Source organism: Aquila chrysaetos, chromosome 15, assembly GCF_900496995.4.
Source record: "Aquila chrysaetos chrysaetos chromosome 15, bAquChr1.4, whole genome shotgun sequence".
Lineage (NCBI taxonomy): Eukaryota > Metazoa > Chordata > Aves > Accipitriformes > Accipitridae > Aquila > Aquila chrysaetos.
This window is the reverse complement of record NC_044018.1, coordinates 8,097,848-8,117,818: the sequence shown is the minus strand read 5'-3', so window position 1 is coordinate 8,117,818 and position 19,971 is coordinate 8,097,848. Positions and strand designations below refer to the sequence as shown.

General features: G+C 41.4%; 1 protein-coding gene across 1 annotated transcript; it reads left to right on the top strand.

The window, feature by feature from the left end:
* The first annotated feature begins 658 nt into the window (after positions 1-658).
* On the top strand, positions 659-19,330 carry UBXN2A (UBX domain protein 2A). The gene is made up of 7 exons (XM_030037812.2): positions 659-782; positions 4,132-4,185; positions 5,646-5,781; positions 7,600-7,709; positions 9,337-9,477; positions 14,471-14,635; positions 17,500-19,330. Exons 2-7 carry the CDS (start codon positions 4,145-4,147, stop codon positions 17,786-17,788), a joined length of 882 nt encoding a protein of 293 aa, XP_029893672.1. The 5' UTR covers positions 659-782; positions 4,132-4,144; the 3' UTR covers positions 17,789-19,330.
* Positions 19,331-19,971: the final 641 nt, after the last annotated feature.

Here is a 19,971-nt window from a genome sequence, read left to right as displayed (position 1 = left end):
CTTAATTAGCCCTTCCAGCATAATGAGGCATTCCTCATCTCCAAAGGGTTCAGTGTGCGGCTGTTCCTGCCGTCTACGCGGGGCTGGACAGACAAAGGGCCGGGGGCAGCTCCACGGGCCGGGGCCGGGGCGGAGGTGCGGGCGCAGCCGTCTGGCCAAGACACTGGGCCCATTCTCCGCTATTGTGGACGCTCGCTGAATGCCGCTTTTTGTCCTCTGCCCGTGCGCCTACAGACATATAAACTGCATCTTTTGTTCTTCAGTCAGGAGGAGAAACCCGCCTGTGCAGTAAAAGGCGCTGGCCTGGCAGACAGAGGTTTGTCCGCCCCTCAGAGGCCGGCAGCAGCCCCCCAACACCAGGCCCCGCCAGTCCCACCCGGACATCGTGTCGTCCCCCCCCCGCTACCCTCAGAGGACGAGCCGCACCGGTGCGAGGGGGGGGCCCGGCTCGTTCGGGCGGGAAGCCCCTTGCCGCTCCCCGGGAGGGCAGGGCGGCGGCAGCCCCTGGGGACAGCTCCGTTCCGCCCCGCACACGCCGGAGCGCAGCCCGGCTCGCTGGGAAGCGCAGCTGCGCCCCCTCCCCCGACATGGCGGCCGAAGCCCCGCCCCTCGGTGGCGGGGGGGCGGAGCTCTGCCGCCCCGCCCCGCCCCGCCCCGCCTCGCCCGGTCCGGGCGGGGGCAGCGGGTGCCCCGGCCGTAGTCGGCTGCGCGTGCGCGGTGGGGCGCGGGACACTGACGAGTTGGCGCGGCGGGGAGGCCGGTGCCGCGGCGGCGGCGGCCGGGTGAGTTGCTGTGGGGAGAGGCCGGGCCGGGGGAGCGCGTTCCGCCGAGCCGGCACTCCCTCAGCTCCGACCGGGGGCTTGAACTTTGCTCCGCGGTCGTCCCTGGGGCCGACTATGAGGGGGAGGGCGGGCCGAGCCTTCCCGCCACCTCCGCCCGGGCCGCTTCGCCCCGCTCCGCTCCGCCGCGCCGGCGGCCCTGGGTCCCGTCCCGCGTGGAGCGGGGCGTCAGCGCGAGGCGTCCCTCGGCGCGGGGAGGTCGTTACGCGGCCCGGCCCGGCCCGGCCCCTTTCTGGGGCAGTCTGAGGCGTTACTCCTCCGCGCTGCTACCGCCTTATTGTCTGATCGTTTCTAAAATTATCTCACAGGCTGCCCGCCGCGTCGGGCTGCTGGCGTGGGCTGCCGCTCAGGCAGGGCGTATTTTGGGCAACGGTTTTGGCAGGAGGCGCGGAGCGTCTGCTTCGTGTGCCGCTGCGCTCCGCGGGCAGAGCCCAGCCTGTGTGTGGGGAGTGCGGATAAGTTCAGGTGCTGGCAGCCCGCGGAGGCGGGGGGGGGGGTCAGGTTTCTTTCCAAAATGCACAGCCCTTCTAGCCAGCTGGAGAGGAAACGTTTATGCTGTGGTTTTTACCTGAGCATATCAGTCACGTTCAGGCCATTAGGTTTGACGCTCATCTCGCTTCTAGTTTGCAATTGCCGTGTCTCTGTAGCTGCTTGTTTCTTTGTCGCACGGTACAGAGTAGTTTTCAGTCATAATTTCTGCGTGGTGGAGTGATAGACTGTGCTCTGCTGTAAACAGTTTTCAACTCGAGAAGTTTGCTTTCTGCCAAAGTTAGTAAGACAGGCTTTCATGGGGGGAGGGGGCTGTGTGTGCTTGCTTGAATATTTCTGCTCTTCGGAGCAGGGAAAGCATCAAAGGTAGTTTCTGTTTTGTTTTCCTTGCATTAAAATAACTGCATGTGTGGGCTCCACGATATTGAGCACAGAAATACCTGCCGAAACTAATACGTCTACGGCTGCGTAGGTGAGAGCTGCTCGTTTCAGAGCACTGGCTGTGAAGGGCCACCGCGGGGTCAGTGGCCCGTCCCCCGTGGAGCCGGTCGCAGGGATGGAGCCTCGGGGCCGGTGGAGAGCCCCTGGGGCAGGAGGTCTGTGCCGGGAAAGACCTGGAGTATCCTACCGCAGTTATCAGATGTAGCTGTGGTGGGCTGCTGGCAGCTTCAGCTTCTTCCTGTGGTTGCAGTTTAAATTTCCGGAGGTGGAAGTGCAGTTCTGTGACACGTTTTATCACAGACACAGAAAATATCTACCAAAACTCTTAATGTTTTAAGTGACGTCTAGGGATGTCTGCCAGAAGTTGGCAGGAGAGGTTGGTTGTGCTGGTTGGGTTGGCTTGCTGAGCTGAAGTGCTCGCAGTGCAGTCTGATAGCTATCTCCTAATGGCTTTTTGGTCATAACAAACATCAATACGCTGTATAGGCTGATTTCTTTACCTTGATACATTAACACAAACATTTCTTCTAAGTGGAATTGCTGTTGTACTTCAGAAGGAACAGCGACTTTCACGGCTGACCAGTTTTGAATACTATTCATGCACATTTGAGGCCAGCCTAATGTAGCAAAAGAATTAATTTGAAGAGCTGCTTCATTGCATCTGTCTCTTTTTTAACAGCTCTGATGACAAGTCACAGAGAATCAACAAAAGCAGATGGCTGGAGGTGGCTGTTGTTGCTTTGGGGAGTAGTCTTTTGAATAGTGAAAGAATAGAAGATAAGCACACTAACACAAAACACAAAAAATTACTTTGTGCTAAAGTGTGTTAAAACAATTTGGGAGAAGTTAGAAAAATTGTATTTTTTTTAAGCACACTCAAATTCGCTATGCTTACCTGATACTGGAAGTTCATTTTTTTCCAAGTACAGTGATCAGATACGCTTATAAGGTCATAATGTACCAGCACAGGCTTGCCTTATATATATAATGCTCTGGCAGAACATTTGTGGGGAAAAAAAAAATATATACTGTACCGCATCTTGTGTGACACGTCGAAGGTGTGCTAAGCGTAATGTTTTGATGTAGTGCATAACAGCATCGGTTAAATTGAAGGCTGCCTAAACTTTAAAACCTGTTATGGACATATTGGCTGAAGCTTTTTGGTCGTTATGGGTTTTTTCTGAAGGCCTGCATACATTTCTACAGAATGTGTCTCAGAAGGATTTAACTTTCAATATGAAAGAATACCAATATCAGCCTCCTGAGGAACATGAGTTAGTACTGAATAACTGAATGGGGGGGGGGGGTTTGCTAGTGCTGCAGTGAATGTTGTTTCCCCGTAACCCTCCATCTTGTTAAATTAGATGTCAAGACCATCTTAAAATTTATTTTAGTCTTGCTGTGCATACTACTTTTTCAGCAGTATGATGGCTGTCACTGCTTAGTTTGACACCCTCTAAAAGCTATGCACAATAATCATGACTTAGTCCCAAGCCTGCCAGGAGCAGAACATCATCTGTGTAACCTGTACCCAGCGGTCTTCAGCAATAACTCTTTAAACACAGTTGCAACTTAAAATTTCTGTTCTCCTGGGGGCTTGTCTAATTTTTAGAGTGGTGTTTTTGTTTTTTTAAAAGATGTTTTTGGAAGTCTTTGGCTTTTTGTGACTTTCTGTAACTTTTTTCAGGGAGCTCACAAGTGAGTATAATGAGATCAGTATGGCATTCTTCATTTCTTTCGACTCGCCAGACTAATCCTGTAGTATATTTAGTACTTGCAAATCCAGGATTTTCTTTCCAGCTAAAGGGTAGACAGAAATGATAATTCACAGTTTCTGGGATGCTGCACCAATATGTTCAGGTATAGTAGGAAGAGGAACCTGACAAATCTTGCACCTTTTGATAATGCACACTATTAAGGTGAAGGTCATTAGAATGCCTGCAGTGGCAGTGCAGTTTTTCTGCAACTGTCTCATAGTGTTGTGAAAAATCAGGGGAGTTTAAATCATGTCACTCGGAAAAGAAATGGGATATTTTTTCCTTGCTTAGCATACGTATGGCATGTATTTTCAATTCGCATGATTATTGTGGAATTTATTTTGTATATTTATGAAAAAGTAATCTTCCTTTTGAATGTCTGAAACCGATGCATGGTTCATGTGTCATTAAATTAGAAACTGCAGGAAAACAAAGAACCATCTGGAGACTTGGTGGGGGAGGAGGTTGAGGTTTCTGGTTAAATGTACTATCAACACAAGAACTATAAAGAGTGTTTCAGCTACAAAGGAGGTAAAGTGTGCTGGGCATTTTGTCTGATTGGGTTGTTTTGTTTTGTTTTTAAACCATCTTCTTTTCATAATTAGGCGAAGCACCAGAATGAAAGACATGGACAATATCAAAACTGTAAAAAAAGAATGGTAGGTGCCAGTTCCCCCCTCCCCCTTTTTCCTCTTCCTTTCCTATTGCTGTTTGTGTGTCCTGTCATGACTTTCCAAACTTTATGTTAAATTTTAACATTTTAATTTTTTTTCTGTATCCACCTGCTCCATGTATACTGAAGTTTAAAAAAAAAAAAAAAATACTGTTTTGTAAAAAGATTTTTCACATACCTGGAATGTTTCCTAGATGCCAGAAGCTGTGTAAATATTTTTATTTAAAATCAAAAGGCAGCCTTACAAATGGCTAACTCACTGTACACCTCTACATTTGATATGAAAGTGTTTGGTTTTCCAGTTATGTTTCCAAGGTAAAGCATAGTGAATACCTAGATTAATACTTCAAATTTCTTTTCTTCTATTGGAAAATGAAAATGGGGACAGCATACTTTTGAAATTTCTTCTTTAATGTTGTGGAGTTTTTCTTTTGTTTAAAGATGTTAATCTGTAGGGATTCTTAGTGTTGCATAGATGCATTGCAAACAATTCCCTTTTATGCAAATGTATCTAATTACCATTCAAGTAAGCATTGCTGCTCCTGAAATCAATGCAGAGTTTTATGTAAAACTGGATATTTTTCAAGAGCTGCGATTTTTTTTTTTTTCTGAATTGCTTAAAATAGACTTTTCTGAATCTCCAATATGAATAACTCCTGCAATGTTTACCAAAAGCTGCATAATCCTCTTACTATGCAAAGAACCTAAACTGAAAGATAATCATTCATTCAGGTTGCATATTCCTGCATTTTGATTGGTGAAAATCTAACAGAAACAGCTGTCATGTATACAGTGTTCTATAAAAAGATGTGGTTGATGCATCTTTTTTAATAGTCTGGCAGTGTCCACAGTATTGAAGTCTTTTATTGTATTTTTTCAGTGTGCTCAAGTGGTGTTGAGTCACTTGTTCTTGAGTTTCTCTAAAGTACTTTCAAAGATAGTAGTGGTGGTTCTGTGATGGTGCTAGGAATGGGGAGGTTCAAGTGGGGGTGGGGGAGTAAATCCTAGGGCAAATTTCTTGTATGTGGTTTTTAAAACTTATGGCAAAGGAAGTCACCCACGCCTATATCATGGAAATCTTTAAAGGAGGCCTTTCATTGGTGTGCAGTTGAATGTTTGATGGTCTGAATTAGAAGTATGAATTGTCTAACTTGCATTCCTTGCTCTGATACCAAGTTTAGAAGCTTCTGCAGAGATGAATTCACCTTTTCTATTGTCATTCTTTAACTTGTGCTTCTGAAGTGCAAATAGTAGCAGCTAGAGATTCGCAAGAATTTTCTAGAAAAGGCACAATGCAAACTTGACCTGATGTTTTCTAACAACCAAGTAAGCTGGGTGCAGGGGAGCATGCCTTTTACACCTCTTGGTACTGAACTTCTAGGGTAACTACTTGTCTTCTAATGTGTTTTCCAAGGCATCGTTTTTACTTATGTCTTTGTTCTGCAGGATGTGTACATCGGGAACCGATGATCAGGTTTTGAATGGTACAGAACAAAGCTGTGACTACTTTGTAGATAACCTTTTTGAAGAAGCTCAGAAGGTTGGTGCTATATGTATGCCCCCGACTACAGTCAAGAACCAGGTAGGCGGTGAAGAAAAAATACTCATGTTTAACATAATAGCACTCCAGGAGTACTCTGGAAAACAAATGTGAGAAGTCCACCAGTCTTATCCAGTACATCTGTAAATAAATGCACACAGAATTCAGACAGCAGTAGGAACAGTCTCCCATCTCAGTCAACAAGGCCTATGCTTCTGGCTCTTGCTATTTTATAGTGGGTTTAGTGTTCTAGGACTTATGCTGGCATTGGCTAATGCGCTTCTGCTTTATTAGTAAGGAGAGTGAGTTGATCATGAGGTGCAAGGAATGACAACTACTATAACATAAGAAGTTGTTTAAAGAGTTGCAGCCTTTTTATGCAAAGGTATAGCCCAATTTTTTTTTCATTTGCTCTCATTTGTATAGTTGTGGTAGTAGTGGGACGTTTAGTATGGGTTTGTATCTCAATGATTCTGCCCTTTCTGTATTTTTCTGTTACTCCCCAAAGACTGGTAAGGGGCTGGAGAAAAGGCCATGTAGAACAAGGATGTCAAGGAGAAATTTGGAGTGGGCATTGCTGGAAATTACATTCATGGACCCCCAACTGAGCCTGGGAGAAAAGGAGTGTTGGGAGCAATACCTTAAACTGTGGTTCTGAAATAGTGTTCCATGGCAGTACTTGTGTCAATTTCTAAATGGGAAGTTGGTGTGAAATAATTAGTCCATGTTAAATTTGCATACTGGCTCACTGTAGAGGAACCTTCCCATGATCAGAACTCCTTCCATATGCATTGGTGCCGTGAGAGACAATACTTTTTAAAGGTATCTAATCTTGCTGAGTGCAATATACCTTTTTGATAGATTACCCAACCAAAAGAGAAGGAATTTTATTCAGCAGTTTGCACATGCTGTGTATTTATGTAGCAATCATCTTCTAACAAGTCAAACTGCAAAAAAGGAGGAGAAAAAAAAAAAAAAAAAAAGATTGTCAAGTACTATCAAGCCTAGTTCAAACTAACTTCCAGCTGAGGTGGATTCTGCATTTGTACATGCTTCATAGACCTCACATGTGGCCAGGTATCTGTCAAGACAGTGTTATTTCAGGGATCAGACCTTGATGATCAAATGCTTCCTTAAATGGCATGATGCATAAACAGGAAAATGCAATCCCAAATATATCTATGTTAAAGTTGGAGAGACTTCAGTGAACAGTGTGAAGGCTACAAGTTGAAGAAGTGGATGTTCTCTGGCAAATTAATGAATTACTGAGAATTTATTTTTTCATTCCCCTACACCAAGGTTTTGATTATACCCAGGAATTCCAGGGTAACATAAATGCATGACTGAAAGTAAATTTTCCTATACTTGCTGCATTTCCTGAGTGAAAGGCTTCTGCATGCATTATGTCAATGCCTTACTTTCAGAAAATCCTCTTGAAAGATCAGAACAAGGCTTTACCCTAATAAATCCCCAGCTGGGCTATTCTGGTAGTTGGTGTTCCAACCCCAGGCATGTGTGCTCTCAAATTAGCTCTCGAAGAGTTGCAGCTGGCTGGGATCTTCCAGCTCTTTTTTTTTTTTTTTTTTTTTCTTCCTGCTGAATTGGAATGTTCTTGACCTAGGAAAGCAAAATGATTGGGGGAAGGTTTATTTCTAACCCTGATTGACACAAGATACTTAGAAGTGTCACTTACCCCTTGCAGTTGCTCTGCCTGTTGGCACAGGGCCGAAACAGAGTACAGTGAGCCTTCTCTCAGTATTCTTAGTCCATGCAGTGGATGATTTAGAATAATAGGGTACTGTGCGTATACCAAGCTGGTTTTACATCAGTATTATAATGGGAATTGTTCTTATTTTATAGGTTGATGTAATCATTAAACTTTGGAAAAATGGGTTTACAGTAAATGATGGTGAACTTAGGAGCTACGCTGATGTTGCAAACCAGCAGTTCTTGGACTCCATTAAAAAAGGGTAAGTGAGTTTTGTGTTCTTAATCAGCCTGAGTTAATGTGCTTTGGATAGCACTCAGCTTATGCTCTAAATTTTTTACATAGCTGCTTGGCTTTGCTGCACTGCAGTATCCCTGTAGGAGTGTAGGCCACTGCCTGTCTCAGTTCCTGCAGCGCTAATGGCTGTTTTAACATCAACAGGTTTAACATAGCTTTCAATTGCAGTAGTTGTACAGTTGCTGATGAAATAGATAAAAGCAGGTGTTGGTAGGGGGCACAGCAGGTGCAGAATGAAATAAAGAATAAATCAGAGTGCCCAGTAAGAGCTACTGATCAAATGGTACTTTGACTAACAAACTCAATGCACAAGTGGTTGAGCATTTCTGGTTTTATGGTCTTTGTTTTGTTTTTATTGATGAAAAGCCTTAAATGGGCACAGTTGCTCTGTGTAGCATCAAGAAACTCTGATCAGTATTAATTTTCAGACATTTTTCCTAGTACAAACTTGCTATTTCAGTCATTTGTGTGTATATAGCAATCTCATTTTTATCCCCGTTAAAAATTAGCCTGCTATCCTGATTTCTGCTAGTGTTTGCAGTGTTGCAGGCTGACCATGCAAACCAATGTAATTTTCAGCCTTTAATTTGTAGTCTGTTTCCTCATGCCATACAAATGGAGGAGAGAATATAATTTTATGGAGAATGTAATTTAATAACTCCCTTTTCAAGTATGTGAAATTACTAAGGTATTGTATTTTTTGGTCTTTTCCATACTTTGCTAGCCCATGAAAAATACTAATTTTACACTATATTTCTCCTCTATGGCTGTCACCTGTGTTAGTTGTAATAGCAATTAACTGCACTGTTTAAAGCACTTTGCTTTTCTTTGTGTGCATGCATCATAAGTTTGCCATCTTTCTTTCACCCTTTGCTTGTGAAGATGCTAATTACAGGATGGTTCCTGCATAATTGTTGATGGTAGAGAAGCACTTAATACAGCCCCTGTGCCAGCTGAGCCCCACCACCTGAAAATGTAGTATCTGCATCAGAGCTCATAGACAAAGGCATTGTTGTGTTCTGCTTAAAAGCAAAGCAAATAAAGCATTACCAAGGTGATGTTACTGCACTAAAGAGTGTAGCTGTTAGTGATGATCTCATTTTTAAAAGCTGAAATTCGTGTTTATTTGTAATTAAACACATTGTGTCTTAACTCAGTTCTTTCTCTTTAAAAGCCAATTGTCTTTTTTTTCTTCTTGTTTTACTATGGGGATAAAGTAATTGAACCTTTTGTGGCAATGTATGGCAATACTGAACTTCCTACACATCATGTGCTTTGGAGTGGTAACAGCTGAGTAAATTTGAACATCATTCAACAACTTGCATGATGATGTCTTTTTTTACTGTTCACTTGCTAGTTAATTTTCTGTTCAGGAACTTGAAGTTGTTTGTATGTCATATGTCATGCACTTAATGTAACTTATAGTAAATACTTACGAAGTTTTTGGTTGGGTTGGTTTTTATTAAGCATCATCCTTCAAAGGAAAAACATATAGAACAAGTATTAATCATTAATCCATTTTGTATACTGAAAACAGTATAGTAGTTCTTTTTCTGACATGGTTTTTTTTTGGTTTGGTTTTTTTTTTTAAGGGAACTGCCTTTTGAGCTAAGAAAACTTTTTGATAAGGAGGAGGTAGATGTGAAAGTGGAAGATAAAAAAGATAAGGTGTATTTGTCATCGAAAAAGCCGATGTTTCATCCCTTTTCTGGACATGGTTACAGATTAGGAAGGTGAGTACTCTGATGTGATCTATGATTGAGTAGCTGAAGGGAACTATACCTGTGATAAAGGATCTTAGAATTCAGGTTGGAAGTGACCTCTGGAGTTTTCTAATCCAAGCTCCTGCTCAAAGCAGGGTCAGCTGTGGGGACAGATGAGGTTGCTCTGGCTTTTATCCAGTTGGGCCTTGAAATCCTGCAAGAGTGGACGTTGCACAGTCTGCTTCAGTGCTGGACTGTCCTCATGGGAAAGAAATTTTTCCTTATATCCAGTCTGAATGTCTCTTGCTTGAATTTATGTGCACCATGAAGAGCCTGGCTCCCTCCTCCTGTAGACCCTGGCAGGCTGCTGTTAGGTGTTCCCCACAACACCATCTCTTCCACAGGCTGAACAAGTCCCTCTCCTCCAGCCTCTCCTCACAGGGTGAATACTCCAGCTTGCGGCCATCTTGGTGGCCCTCTGTGGAACTTGCTCCAGTTTATTGACATCTTTCTTTTATTTTGGGTACAAAATCTGAATGCAGTGTTTAGGCATGTCTAATGAGTGCTGCATGGGGGATAATCAGCTCCCACAATCTACTGGCTGTGTTCCTGTTAATATAGCCAGGATGCTGTTGGCTTTCTTTGTTCAAGGTCTCAATATCAGCAGAACTGTTTCCAGCTGAAAGGCTGTGACTCTTCTGCTCTGTGATTTAAGAGAAGAGTAACTCTCTTAAAGCTGTATGTGCAATACTTTGAGAAGAGGGAAGTATGACAATCCCATAAAGGGAACTGAAGAAGTAAGAGATTATTTCCCGTTCTCTTAAATTTCCTCAGTATTTAACCATGCATTTATTGCAGTAAGACATTTTAGCGTGTTACAGTGATATTCTTTCCTTTACTCCATGACTCTCTTGTGGTTGTAGAATGTCAGCCACTAATGCCAATGCCAAAACTGGACTTGATTTATAACGAAACAGTACTGTATAGGCTGAAGGCTATAGTAGAGGGGCAAGTCAGGAGTTCAGATATTTGATCCCTGTGACTTTTGCTTACTCCAGCCAAATTATCTGCTTCACATATCCCTGTTGTGTAAGACTTGCATACCTATAAAAGCAGACTTCAGCCTAGGGAATAGTTCACATTCGGTGACTGGGAGCCTACAGGAAGCCTTCACAGGTGGGACTGCTTAGTGACCTGTGGCTGGGGGTTAGTAGACCATATTGAAACCTTAGGTGAACAGCTTGTTTCAATTACGTGGAAAGGGCTTGCCTGCTAAGGCCCAGTGCTTGTGCTGAGGGAAAGTGTGACCTGGGTAGGAAAGGATGAGGCAGGGGAAGAAGATAATGTGCAGAGTAAGAGACAGATAATGGTAAAGGATGGGTGGTTCCAGCCTGCCTCAGAGAAGCAAGTATCTGTTTTACCAGTTTCATCTGTTTCTGTAGCACAGTCCATTCAGTTGCTACATGCTTGAGTAGATGTGGTCAATAGGGAAAATCTTCCCTTGAGAGATGGATGAGATGCTGCAAGATTTGCTTTTGGTAGCACTGAAATCCTGAGCAAATGAGGGTCAAGAACTTAACCTTATTTTATCTACAAGTAGACCCGTATATAGCCAAAGCAAAAAGATCTTCAGCATGCTGAGTTTCTGTTACTAACCAGTGCTAAACAGTAGGTTGTTCAGTTCCTTGTTGTGCTCTGTCATGCCTACAGCAAGTAATGATCTTGCTTCCCAATAGGCAAGTTAGGTTCTGGAAACATGCTATTCTGTGAATTTCGGTTGACTGGTCTTGTATGCTGAGACATCCTACAACTTGCTCAGCATTTTTTTCTTTATGGACTGGATAAAATGCTTTTTTGTTGTTGTTGTTTTTCTACTCTTGCTAGTCTATTCAGTGCTGTGCTATCAGAGCCTTTTCTTTAAAGAGAAGTAAATATTTTTGCTGATGTTGGAAATGTGAGCCATAAGTGCTCTTACTCCATAAACTAGTGCTTACTTCCTGATGTTAATAAATGTCCATTGTATGCATATGCTACTCTTTCAGCAGAAGAGCTTTGTGGGGAAATAGTAGTGCTGTCTGAGACCTGTAACAAGTTTTAAGCTATGGAACTCTGTTTCCACAGTTGCATTTGTGTGCTTCATCAGAGAAGAGAGGGGCAAATGACTGAATGGTTTACTTCAGCTTATGAGGTAGCTAAACTTCTGCTTATCAAACAAACGGGTTTTTTTAACACTCTATAGATTTTCTGCCAGTGTTCCTAGATGGATGGATTATGTGGTAGATGAACCATTATGAATCGTTCTGTTGACTGGCTCGTTAAAACTTTTGTTGGAGGAAAAATGGAGGAACTAGAAGTGATATGTTTGTTGATATAACTCAGATGAGCTTGATCCTCTCTCCCTTTTTGTTGTACAGGAGAAACAAATGAGACTTCCAAAATACCCTATGACTCTATATAACTAATGGATATATTCTGTTTTATCTACCATCGTTCAGCTGCATTTAATAGTTTGGGATTATAATAAGATTTGCAGCTGCACTTTTCTATTAAGCTTATCAATGCATTTTAAAGACTGCCTTAGAAGCATGTTAATTAAACTATTGACTGAAATCCCTTGTAGCAAAGTGGGCTTGCTCTATAACCTCATTAGGGTAAAACATTGTGTGTCAAGCTTCTTAACCATTAGTCAGGGTAAGTCATGATACCTAACTCTTGGGCTTTTTCTTTTCAGAAAATTGACACGAGGCTCTTACGTCTCTTCGATCTTTAGTTTACATCTTCTTTTGATAATCTTATAAAAGGAATAAGCCTTTAAAAGGGGTGATAATGATTTGATCTCAGGCTAATAAGAGACTTAGATTCTTGGTTTCTGGCTTTAGTGAAAGCTTCCACCACTAGATGGCTTTATCTGTCAGTTCTACAGGAGCAAAGTTATTAAGTATAGAAATGCTTTAAACTTTGGTGAATATAGATCTTCTAACTTTCTCTTGCAGCTTTGCTTAATGTGTTGGCTTTGGTTTTCACACATACTTGCTATTGAAAGAATTGTCTCCAGTGCCTACCACAAATTCTGAGATGTGACCATGAGGGAAGTTGGTTTGAGAATGACACCAAAAAATCTGTATCCATTTGAGACAGTTGTCTGAACTACAACTGTGACTGATGGGCTAAAATGTAGTTCAGCCCAGGCTAAACCAGATGCCTGGCAGCTGCATGGTTGATTACCTCTCCAGCCTCCACTGTACTGGAGACAGCTAGCTCACACATGAATGCTTATACTTCAGTGTCTGAACCTGGAATTGAATGCCACTGATCAAGTAGACAGCAAAAGCTGATCATTGCTGGACTGAAATATGACTTCAACTTGGGTTTTTTTTTGCTCTGCTCCAAGACTGTTTAACATTATCTTGCTGGTGCTCAAGCTTTTTTCCCAGATCTGAAGGGCAATTAGGGTTTATTTTGTATTGAGGTCAAGCATGAGCAGAAGCTGGGTGTGAGATAAGTAAATCAGTAGAGGCAGGTGGGTGATAGTAAGTCACCTGTACTTGGAGTACCAGAATGTTTTACAGATGTGCCTCTTGGAATTTGTTGGTGCCAAGTTCTTGTGCCCCAGCTGATTTCTGTGTAATGCAAAACAGTCAGTTCTGTGCCTCTCATCTGTGTCCAGTTGCAGTGAATATCTCTTATCACTCACTTGGGAGTGAGATTCCTTGATCTCATTCTTTTTGCAGAGTTTCAATGGAAGAAATGAAAAGTGCCTCTACTGGCTGATAGCCTAGAAGTTAGGGTGCTTAACTAGGCAGTGAGTGATAAGATTTTTTGAAATACCTCAGACTGAGAAGCACTTGAGCCCAAGTCTCTAATTTTATTAGCCTGAATATATTAAGTCATTAGCCATCTTTGTTTTAATAATAAATTGGCTGTGACTTTTCTGTTTTATGATTAAACTAAGACAGGTACAAGAACATAAGGATGGGGTTTGTCTGTGAAGCAGATGTAGTATTGTTAAGATTGTTATTCTATGGCCATTGGTTACTGACTTCTCTCTCAAGAAACAGTAACTTGTCAATTTTCTGTGCAAAGAGAAAGCTTTTCCGCAAACCACCATGAAGTGTTCATGTAGTCAGTGACCACAGCTGAGCTCAGAGAAGAAATGGTAACTCCTTAAATCACTGCTATTGTTTTGCAAGCAAACATCTGGTTATACTCACATGAGCAGAGGATGTGCCCATTGGATCAGACCTTATGATGACTTAAACAGTACATGCTGAACAACTTAGTCCTGAAAGAAGCACTAAGCTCTAGACATTTCTTCAGAATAAAAATTTTTGCCAGTAATTTTTTTTTTTTTTTTTTTAAGACCACGCACTTGGACTGAGGTCCCTGTATTCTGTCAAGTCATTTTATGGATCTTTGACCTTATGGTAGGGTCAGCTGTCAAAAGTGTCTTAGGAAAAAAACGAAATCCAAGTGCTATGTGCATCAGCCTGGATTTTCACATTAAGTCAATTTCTCTGATAGATGAGTAATGCTTCTAAGCTGAAATAGATGATGCTGAGGTCTAAATCAAGGCTAACAACATTCAGTTAAATTGAATTACTGTAATCACATTATGGTGAAAATTAACATTGAGTATGCAAATTCAATACTCAAACCCCTTAAAGTTTCACTTGTGTGATTAGAGTACAAAAAAATGCACAAAGAATCTTCAGACTTTTTCATCCCTTGTGTATTCATATTTAATCCTTTGATATTTAAGTGCCCTTCCATCTTGTAAAAATGTTTAACATAAGCAAACTGAAATTCTTTAGCATGTTGAAGTCTTCAGGAGAAAGTATTGGCATCCAGTTAAAAAAAACCAACAAACCTGACATTTCTGTCAGTATTCCTATACTTGTTAAAAAAAGAAGTCATCAATGTACCCTGATGTAGGGCAGAAAGCTCCAGAAGCAGAGATCTGGAGGGAGGGTCAAGCTTACATGTGTACACAGAAGGCATAACCTCATATGCGTTTTCTTTTCAGTGCTACTCCAAGGATAATCTCTAAAGTAAGAGATGATCATCAAGGACCTAATGACAAAAGACACCTGCCTTTAGTACCCTTAAATGATTTGGAGCCTATCACTAACATCCAGATCTGGTTAGCTGATGGGGAAAGGATAATTCAGAAATTCAATGTTTCTCACAGGTAAGATTTATTTTAGCACTGTCATATGTATTTGCATCTGAACTATTTGTCCTATGCCTGTACGCTTGGTAAGTCTCTAATTTCTGTGAATAATCTACCTGCTTAGTTCACTTAACATTGGACTGCTGTTCAGCTGTATCTAGAAAACCTCCTTTCAAATTCTGAGAAATCTTTTAGCTGACAAGAGAGGAGCATAAGAGGAATGTGAGCTGATGTTAATAGTCAGCACATAACTGAGCATAAATGAAAAGCTGAGGAAACTGTAGGAGTTCTTTGTAGGTCAGCGAAAGTCAAGGTGTATGTATTGCCCATTACTGGAGGAAACAGCTTTTAAGATGACAGATCTCTCACAAAGTGACTACATCTGGAGCAAATTGCTTAGTAAAAAGCCTGCTCGTCATTGGGCATAGACAGCATCACAGCTGGGAGCTGGAGGATGTGACTTAGACTTGAGCCAGAGAAACCTCTAGGGAGGGCCAGAGTCCATGCACTAGGCAGGGAGGTTCATCACCTGCATGTCAACATGGACAGAATAGAATGCATCCAATGTGTTTAATTCTTAAATTAGTAAAATTTCCGGTTCCCAAAGAACTGGGATGGGAAATATATAAATGGGGATATTGTAAATGGGGATAACATCAGAAGGTGTCAGCGCAGCATATGTATGCAGGAGCTTTGAAAAAGTAGGATTAACTGTTGAACACTAAATTGTAGAACTACTGTCTTTAGAGACCTTTCTCAAATTCGTAATATGAGAAATTACTTCAGTACTACACAGTCACATCATATGGAAAGGATATATTGCCTGTGCTTCTCTGTGAAGCAATTTAAAGTGATCATGGGTTTAATAAAACCCAGGCTGCTGTCAAGGTAAACTGCGTATGTTTTTGTGGCTGGTCAGAAGAAAAGCTCAGCAGTTGAAGGTTAAGGGCTGTAACTTTTTCTCTAACTTGTACTAATTTCTTATGGTAGTGGCCTGAGGTATGAACTGGAACACTGTTGCAATGTACTGCTGAAGGGTCAATTGCTATTTTAATTATAAATACTTCACTGGACGGCTTAATATTTTAATTATTCCAGGTTTCACATATTTAAGTATATTTAGAAGCTTTTTGTCTTCATGGGAAATAGTCTGAACAGCTGCTGAGTGCTTTTGGAGGAAAAAAAGAAGTCCAGGATAAGCAGAACAACAGCCTTACTGGTGTGGTGCTCTTTTTGAAATAGTTTGCAATAAATATTCTGTCATAACATATTCTCTTGCCACAAGACCAGCATGTTTGTATTTGTGTATGATCTAATAAGAACTAGGGGGAAATCCTTTTAGAACACATATCCTTAAGCATTATGATTGCATATATAGCACTCCTTTCAGTAGAGAAGCAGAAAACAGTCAACTATTTGCTAATTAAACTATAGGTAAATAACCTGTAGTGCGTATATTGCAGTGTCTGGGTAAACTGATTACTTTTACCCTTTGCAGATAGAATGTGTGTGTGCCATAGTAACTACTACTTTAGATGTGATTTGATTACTGATGAAAGATTGAAGTTACAGCATTGGAGCTGCAGTATGGGGAACCGAGGAGACATGAGAGTGAAGCAACTAGCAGAGCAGTGCTGTAGGAATAGCACACGTGGCTATGTCTTGAATCGAGTTGTGTCCCTTCTTGAGCAGTTGCTAAGTTAGTGTGACCCTGGAGCGCGTCGGCTATGGAGTCTGGAAAGGAACTTGTTCATCTTAAAGCAGGTAGCTGGTGGCTAATTGCCTGAGTCGCTCCTGGGACCCAATGAACTTTGATATAATGCATGTATACAACTGTAAATGTCCAGCCTAAAGTTTACTCCTGCTTGAGGTTTTTCAGTCTCTAGGCTTATAAGACCAAACATTGCCTCTTCATTGAGGCCTGCATGCACAGGAATTAGATGCTGTCTATATCTGTCCTAGTAAGTATAGGTAAGGCATGAAAATTTGGTCATCTGTGCTGCTAAACTGTTAGGATGGCTTTCCCCCAAGCCAACTAGCACTTTCTCAAACAATATCTAGGCTTGGTTCAGATGTTGGCTCAGGTCACGGGACCATTCTCAGGAGGCAGTAAACCTGGGCTACCCTGCCCTATGGGAGAGGAGGGATGAGTTTAATAATTTGCCAGTAGCCAGAGGCAGTTGGCGTCAGGATCAGAGAATGGACATTGACATTATGCTTATTTTACTGGTATGGATGTATCCCGTCATCTTAATTTTCTAATTAAATTGGTCAATCCTGATTCTTCCACAGCAAAACCTCTGTTTTGCTCACTTATTGCAAGGTTCTTCACACCTTAACAGGCAGCTTGAATCTGTAATGAATTCACTGCTGCACCTGCTTTGGTAGAAGGACACTATATATAAACCTGGTTAACTCATAAGCTATCCAGACAATTTTTGCAAACCCTTTTTCTTTATTATTATTATTATTATTATTATTATTATTATTATTATTCTGGTTCTGCTGCTTGTACCACACACTGGAGGCATTTTATTCTAGCTCTTGGCTACAGAAACCTCAGGTAAGAGCTCCACCAGCTGGTTAAGAAATGGTAGGCTTGTGTAACTACCATCTGAGCTATTTGAGTGCTCAGGGTAAGATACTCATCCTTTTTCCCTTGGGACTGCTCTCTGAGCATGCAGACCTTGGTCCTTGCTTCCCAAGTGGATCAGACACTTCAGGATACCACACCATCTATATTCCTCCATTTCTATGCCATCAGCTATTACATGAAGTGGGTGTCTCATTCTCTTCTTGTGGTGGTTCTGTGTCTTGTGCACATGATGATCTGTGTTGGGATTGGAGTGCTCTAATGCTGGGTTTTCTTTTTTTCTTCTCAGAATAAGCCATGTCAGAGACTTCATAACAAAGTATCAAGGATCAGAGGGAAGCGTTCCCTTCACACTGACTACTTCGCTGCCAGTTCGAGAGCTGCGAGACGAGACACTCACGCTGGAGGAAGCGAAGTTGCAAAATGCTGTTGTGGTTCAGAGACTTCGGAAAACAACTGAACCTTTCAGACTCTTAGTGATAAAAGCACCTGACAATGACTATAAAACTGCTGCTACACCTAATGGACAGCTGAAGAATGAGCAAAAAAACGCTATCAAAAATACAAGATCAAATTAGCTTTTAACTGGCCAAAAACTACCTACAGGTGGAACTAGACAAAACCAAAAATGTAACCAGCAATATCTGGATGCACTCATCCTCACTTACTGTGCTCTTAGAGAGAAAAATATGTGCTGTGCTATCATCTGCTATAATAGAAGTATTTTCAACTAAATTTGGTGGTCAGAGCCTGGCTATATAAGGTAGCAGAGGTAACTATACAATAGGTCATCCTTAGAATTTCCTTAGGTAGAAAGCTTCTTAGTTCTTTAATGAGTGTATTTAGGCAGAACAGTTCTCTGAGACTTAACTACTACTGATAGCACCTTTTAAGGAAAAATAGTATTTATTTTTGCACTTTGGACTAAAGTGAAACTGAACTTTTTGGTTTCACTCACATTTCAGTGTAAGCTGCTGCAGTTTGCGTTCTTCTCACAGTAACTTTTAGGCAACAGATGCAGCAGGGAAGCTCACATTTAAACTCTTAACTAACTTGAAAATCTGCAATATCAGTGTCTTCAGGATTTCACTTTTACCACAAGATCAGCAGTGTAATGTTCTATGAAGTCTTCACATGGTGGTAGGTGCATGTGTGAGAAGATAGTAATGAGGTAGTCTGGTGCATACTGCATATGAAGTGCCTCAAAGTAAGCTCTGAAGGAATTGTTTTTACCAATGGTTGAAGGGTTGAAGTGGTTTCTGCCCCTCTTGTGCTGCTATGGGTGTCTTACGGATAAGGTGATGTTAAACTACCTAGCTCATTAGGATAGAGGTCCACTTTTAGCCTTGTCATACACAAACTTCAGCTTTTCTGGAGATTGCCATACAGGAATAGTGGCTTAGAGCGACATGGTTGTTTTTGTACTACATATCTGCCTCTCTGCTGAACTGCCCAGGTGATTGAGACACTAATTGCATCTGGCCTAGTTTCAAAGATGTTGAAAATCCTTATTTGAAAATTTAGGTTTCTTTCCCCCTCCTCTGCCCCATTTCCATCCAAATATTTTATTTTGCTATTCAGGTACTTGAGGCATAAAATTTGTAGCCAACTATTCCATGTTTTGTTAAAGGAGAAATCAACATAAAGAGTAAATATTTTGTATTACTTTGCTAAGTAGCACGTGGTTTGTGAATGGAACTAGAGTCTCTAGGTAAGACTTGTCCTGGGGCCTTCAATGAGTGCTGACTAGTTTGTGCTACCTGTGCAAATGGATGATTGTTGGCATTGTACTTCTCTTGCATGGTTAAATGAAAGATGGGTTTGGGATTTCCTGGTTTTGTTCTAAATAGAAAATTACTTAATTGGGGTGACTTGAAATCTCTCTAAAAGTCATGTTACTTCAAACTAGGGATGTAGAACTGTTTTGCTTCAGCATCTCTCCTGATATGTTTGAGGGCAGTGCAATTAAAATCAACTGCACAAATATCTATTCAATGTATTCAGACAGCACATCTCTGAAAACTATGCAGTTAACTGTTTTCAGTGCTATAAACTTGGTGTGCTACTGTGTCATTCATGTTTATGTAGCAAATAATACAACTAAATTTTCTTTGGTCTTACACTGACTCCTCTGCTGTATGAAAAGCCTACCAGATCTCTAGTAGTAGGAAGAAATGTGCAGACAAATCCACTAGTGACATTGAAGAGACAAGTCACCTACAGACACAGATCCAACCCTCAGTTTGCAGAGTTTCCTGACCAGTGAATTTTATTAATCAGTGCTTTTGAATTTGTCTTAATGTAAAACCAAGTATTAGAAAACCACACATGCTTGATTGTAAGCTCAATTGTTCTTATCTAAAAGGTGCATGAAATGTCAAAGTAGCGGTATACTATTCCTGCATTTGCAACATAGAAATTCAAAGACATAATTAGTGTAAGGTTGATTGAAATTGAAGGGGGGAGGAGGAATAAAATTTTAAGGTAGCTAAATCCATTTTGCTTGTTATCATAAGACAATGTTTTTGGAAAGGAGCGGTAAGTATTTAGTATTTCAACATAGATTCATGTCTACTACCAGTATTTTAAGAGACTGGATAGCTTGATTCTCTCTGGCTATATATTGCGCTTTACTGAAATCAACTGTTTCTGGCTATAGCTTTGGTGTACTTGAGTGTGTATTTGGAGTTTGACAGTGTCATGATCTTAATTACAAAATGAGAGCAAATCTTTAAAAAGTCAAGAGTGATGCTGACTGCAC

Excerpts from the sequence above, each read along its gene's own strand:
- UBXN2A (XM_030037812.2), top strand. The coding sequence starts at position 4,145 with ATGAAAGACATGGACAATATCAAAACTGTAAAAAAAGAATG. Across the intron at positions 5,782-7,599 it reads CGACTACAGTCAAGAACCAG|GTTGATGTAATCATTAAACT; the intron begins GTAGGCGGTGAA and ends CTTATTTTATAG. Across the intron at positions 14,636-17,499 it reads AAATTCAATGTTTCTCACAG|AATAAGCCATGTCAGAGACT; the intron begins GTAAGATTTATT and ends TTTTCTTCTCAG.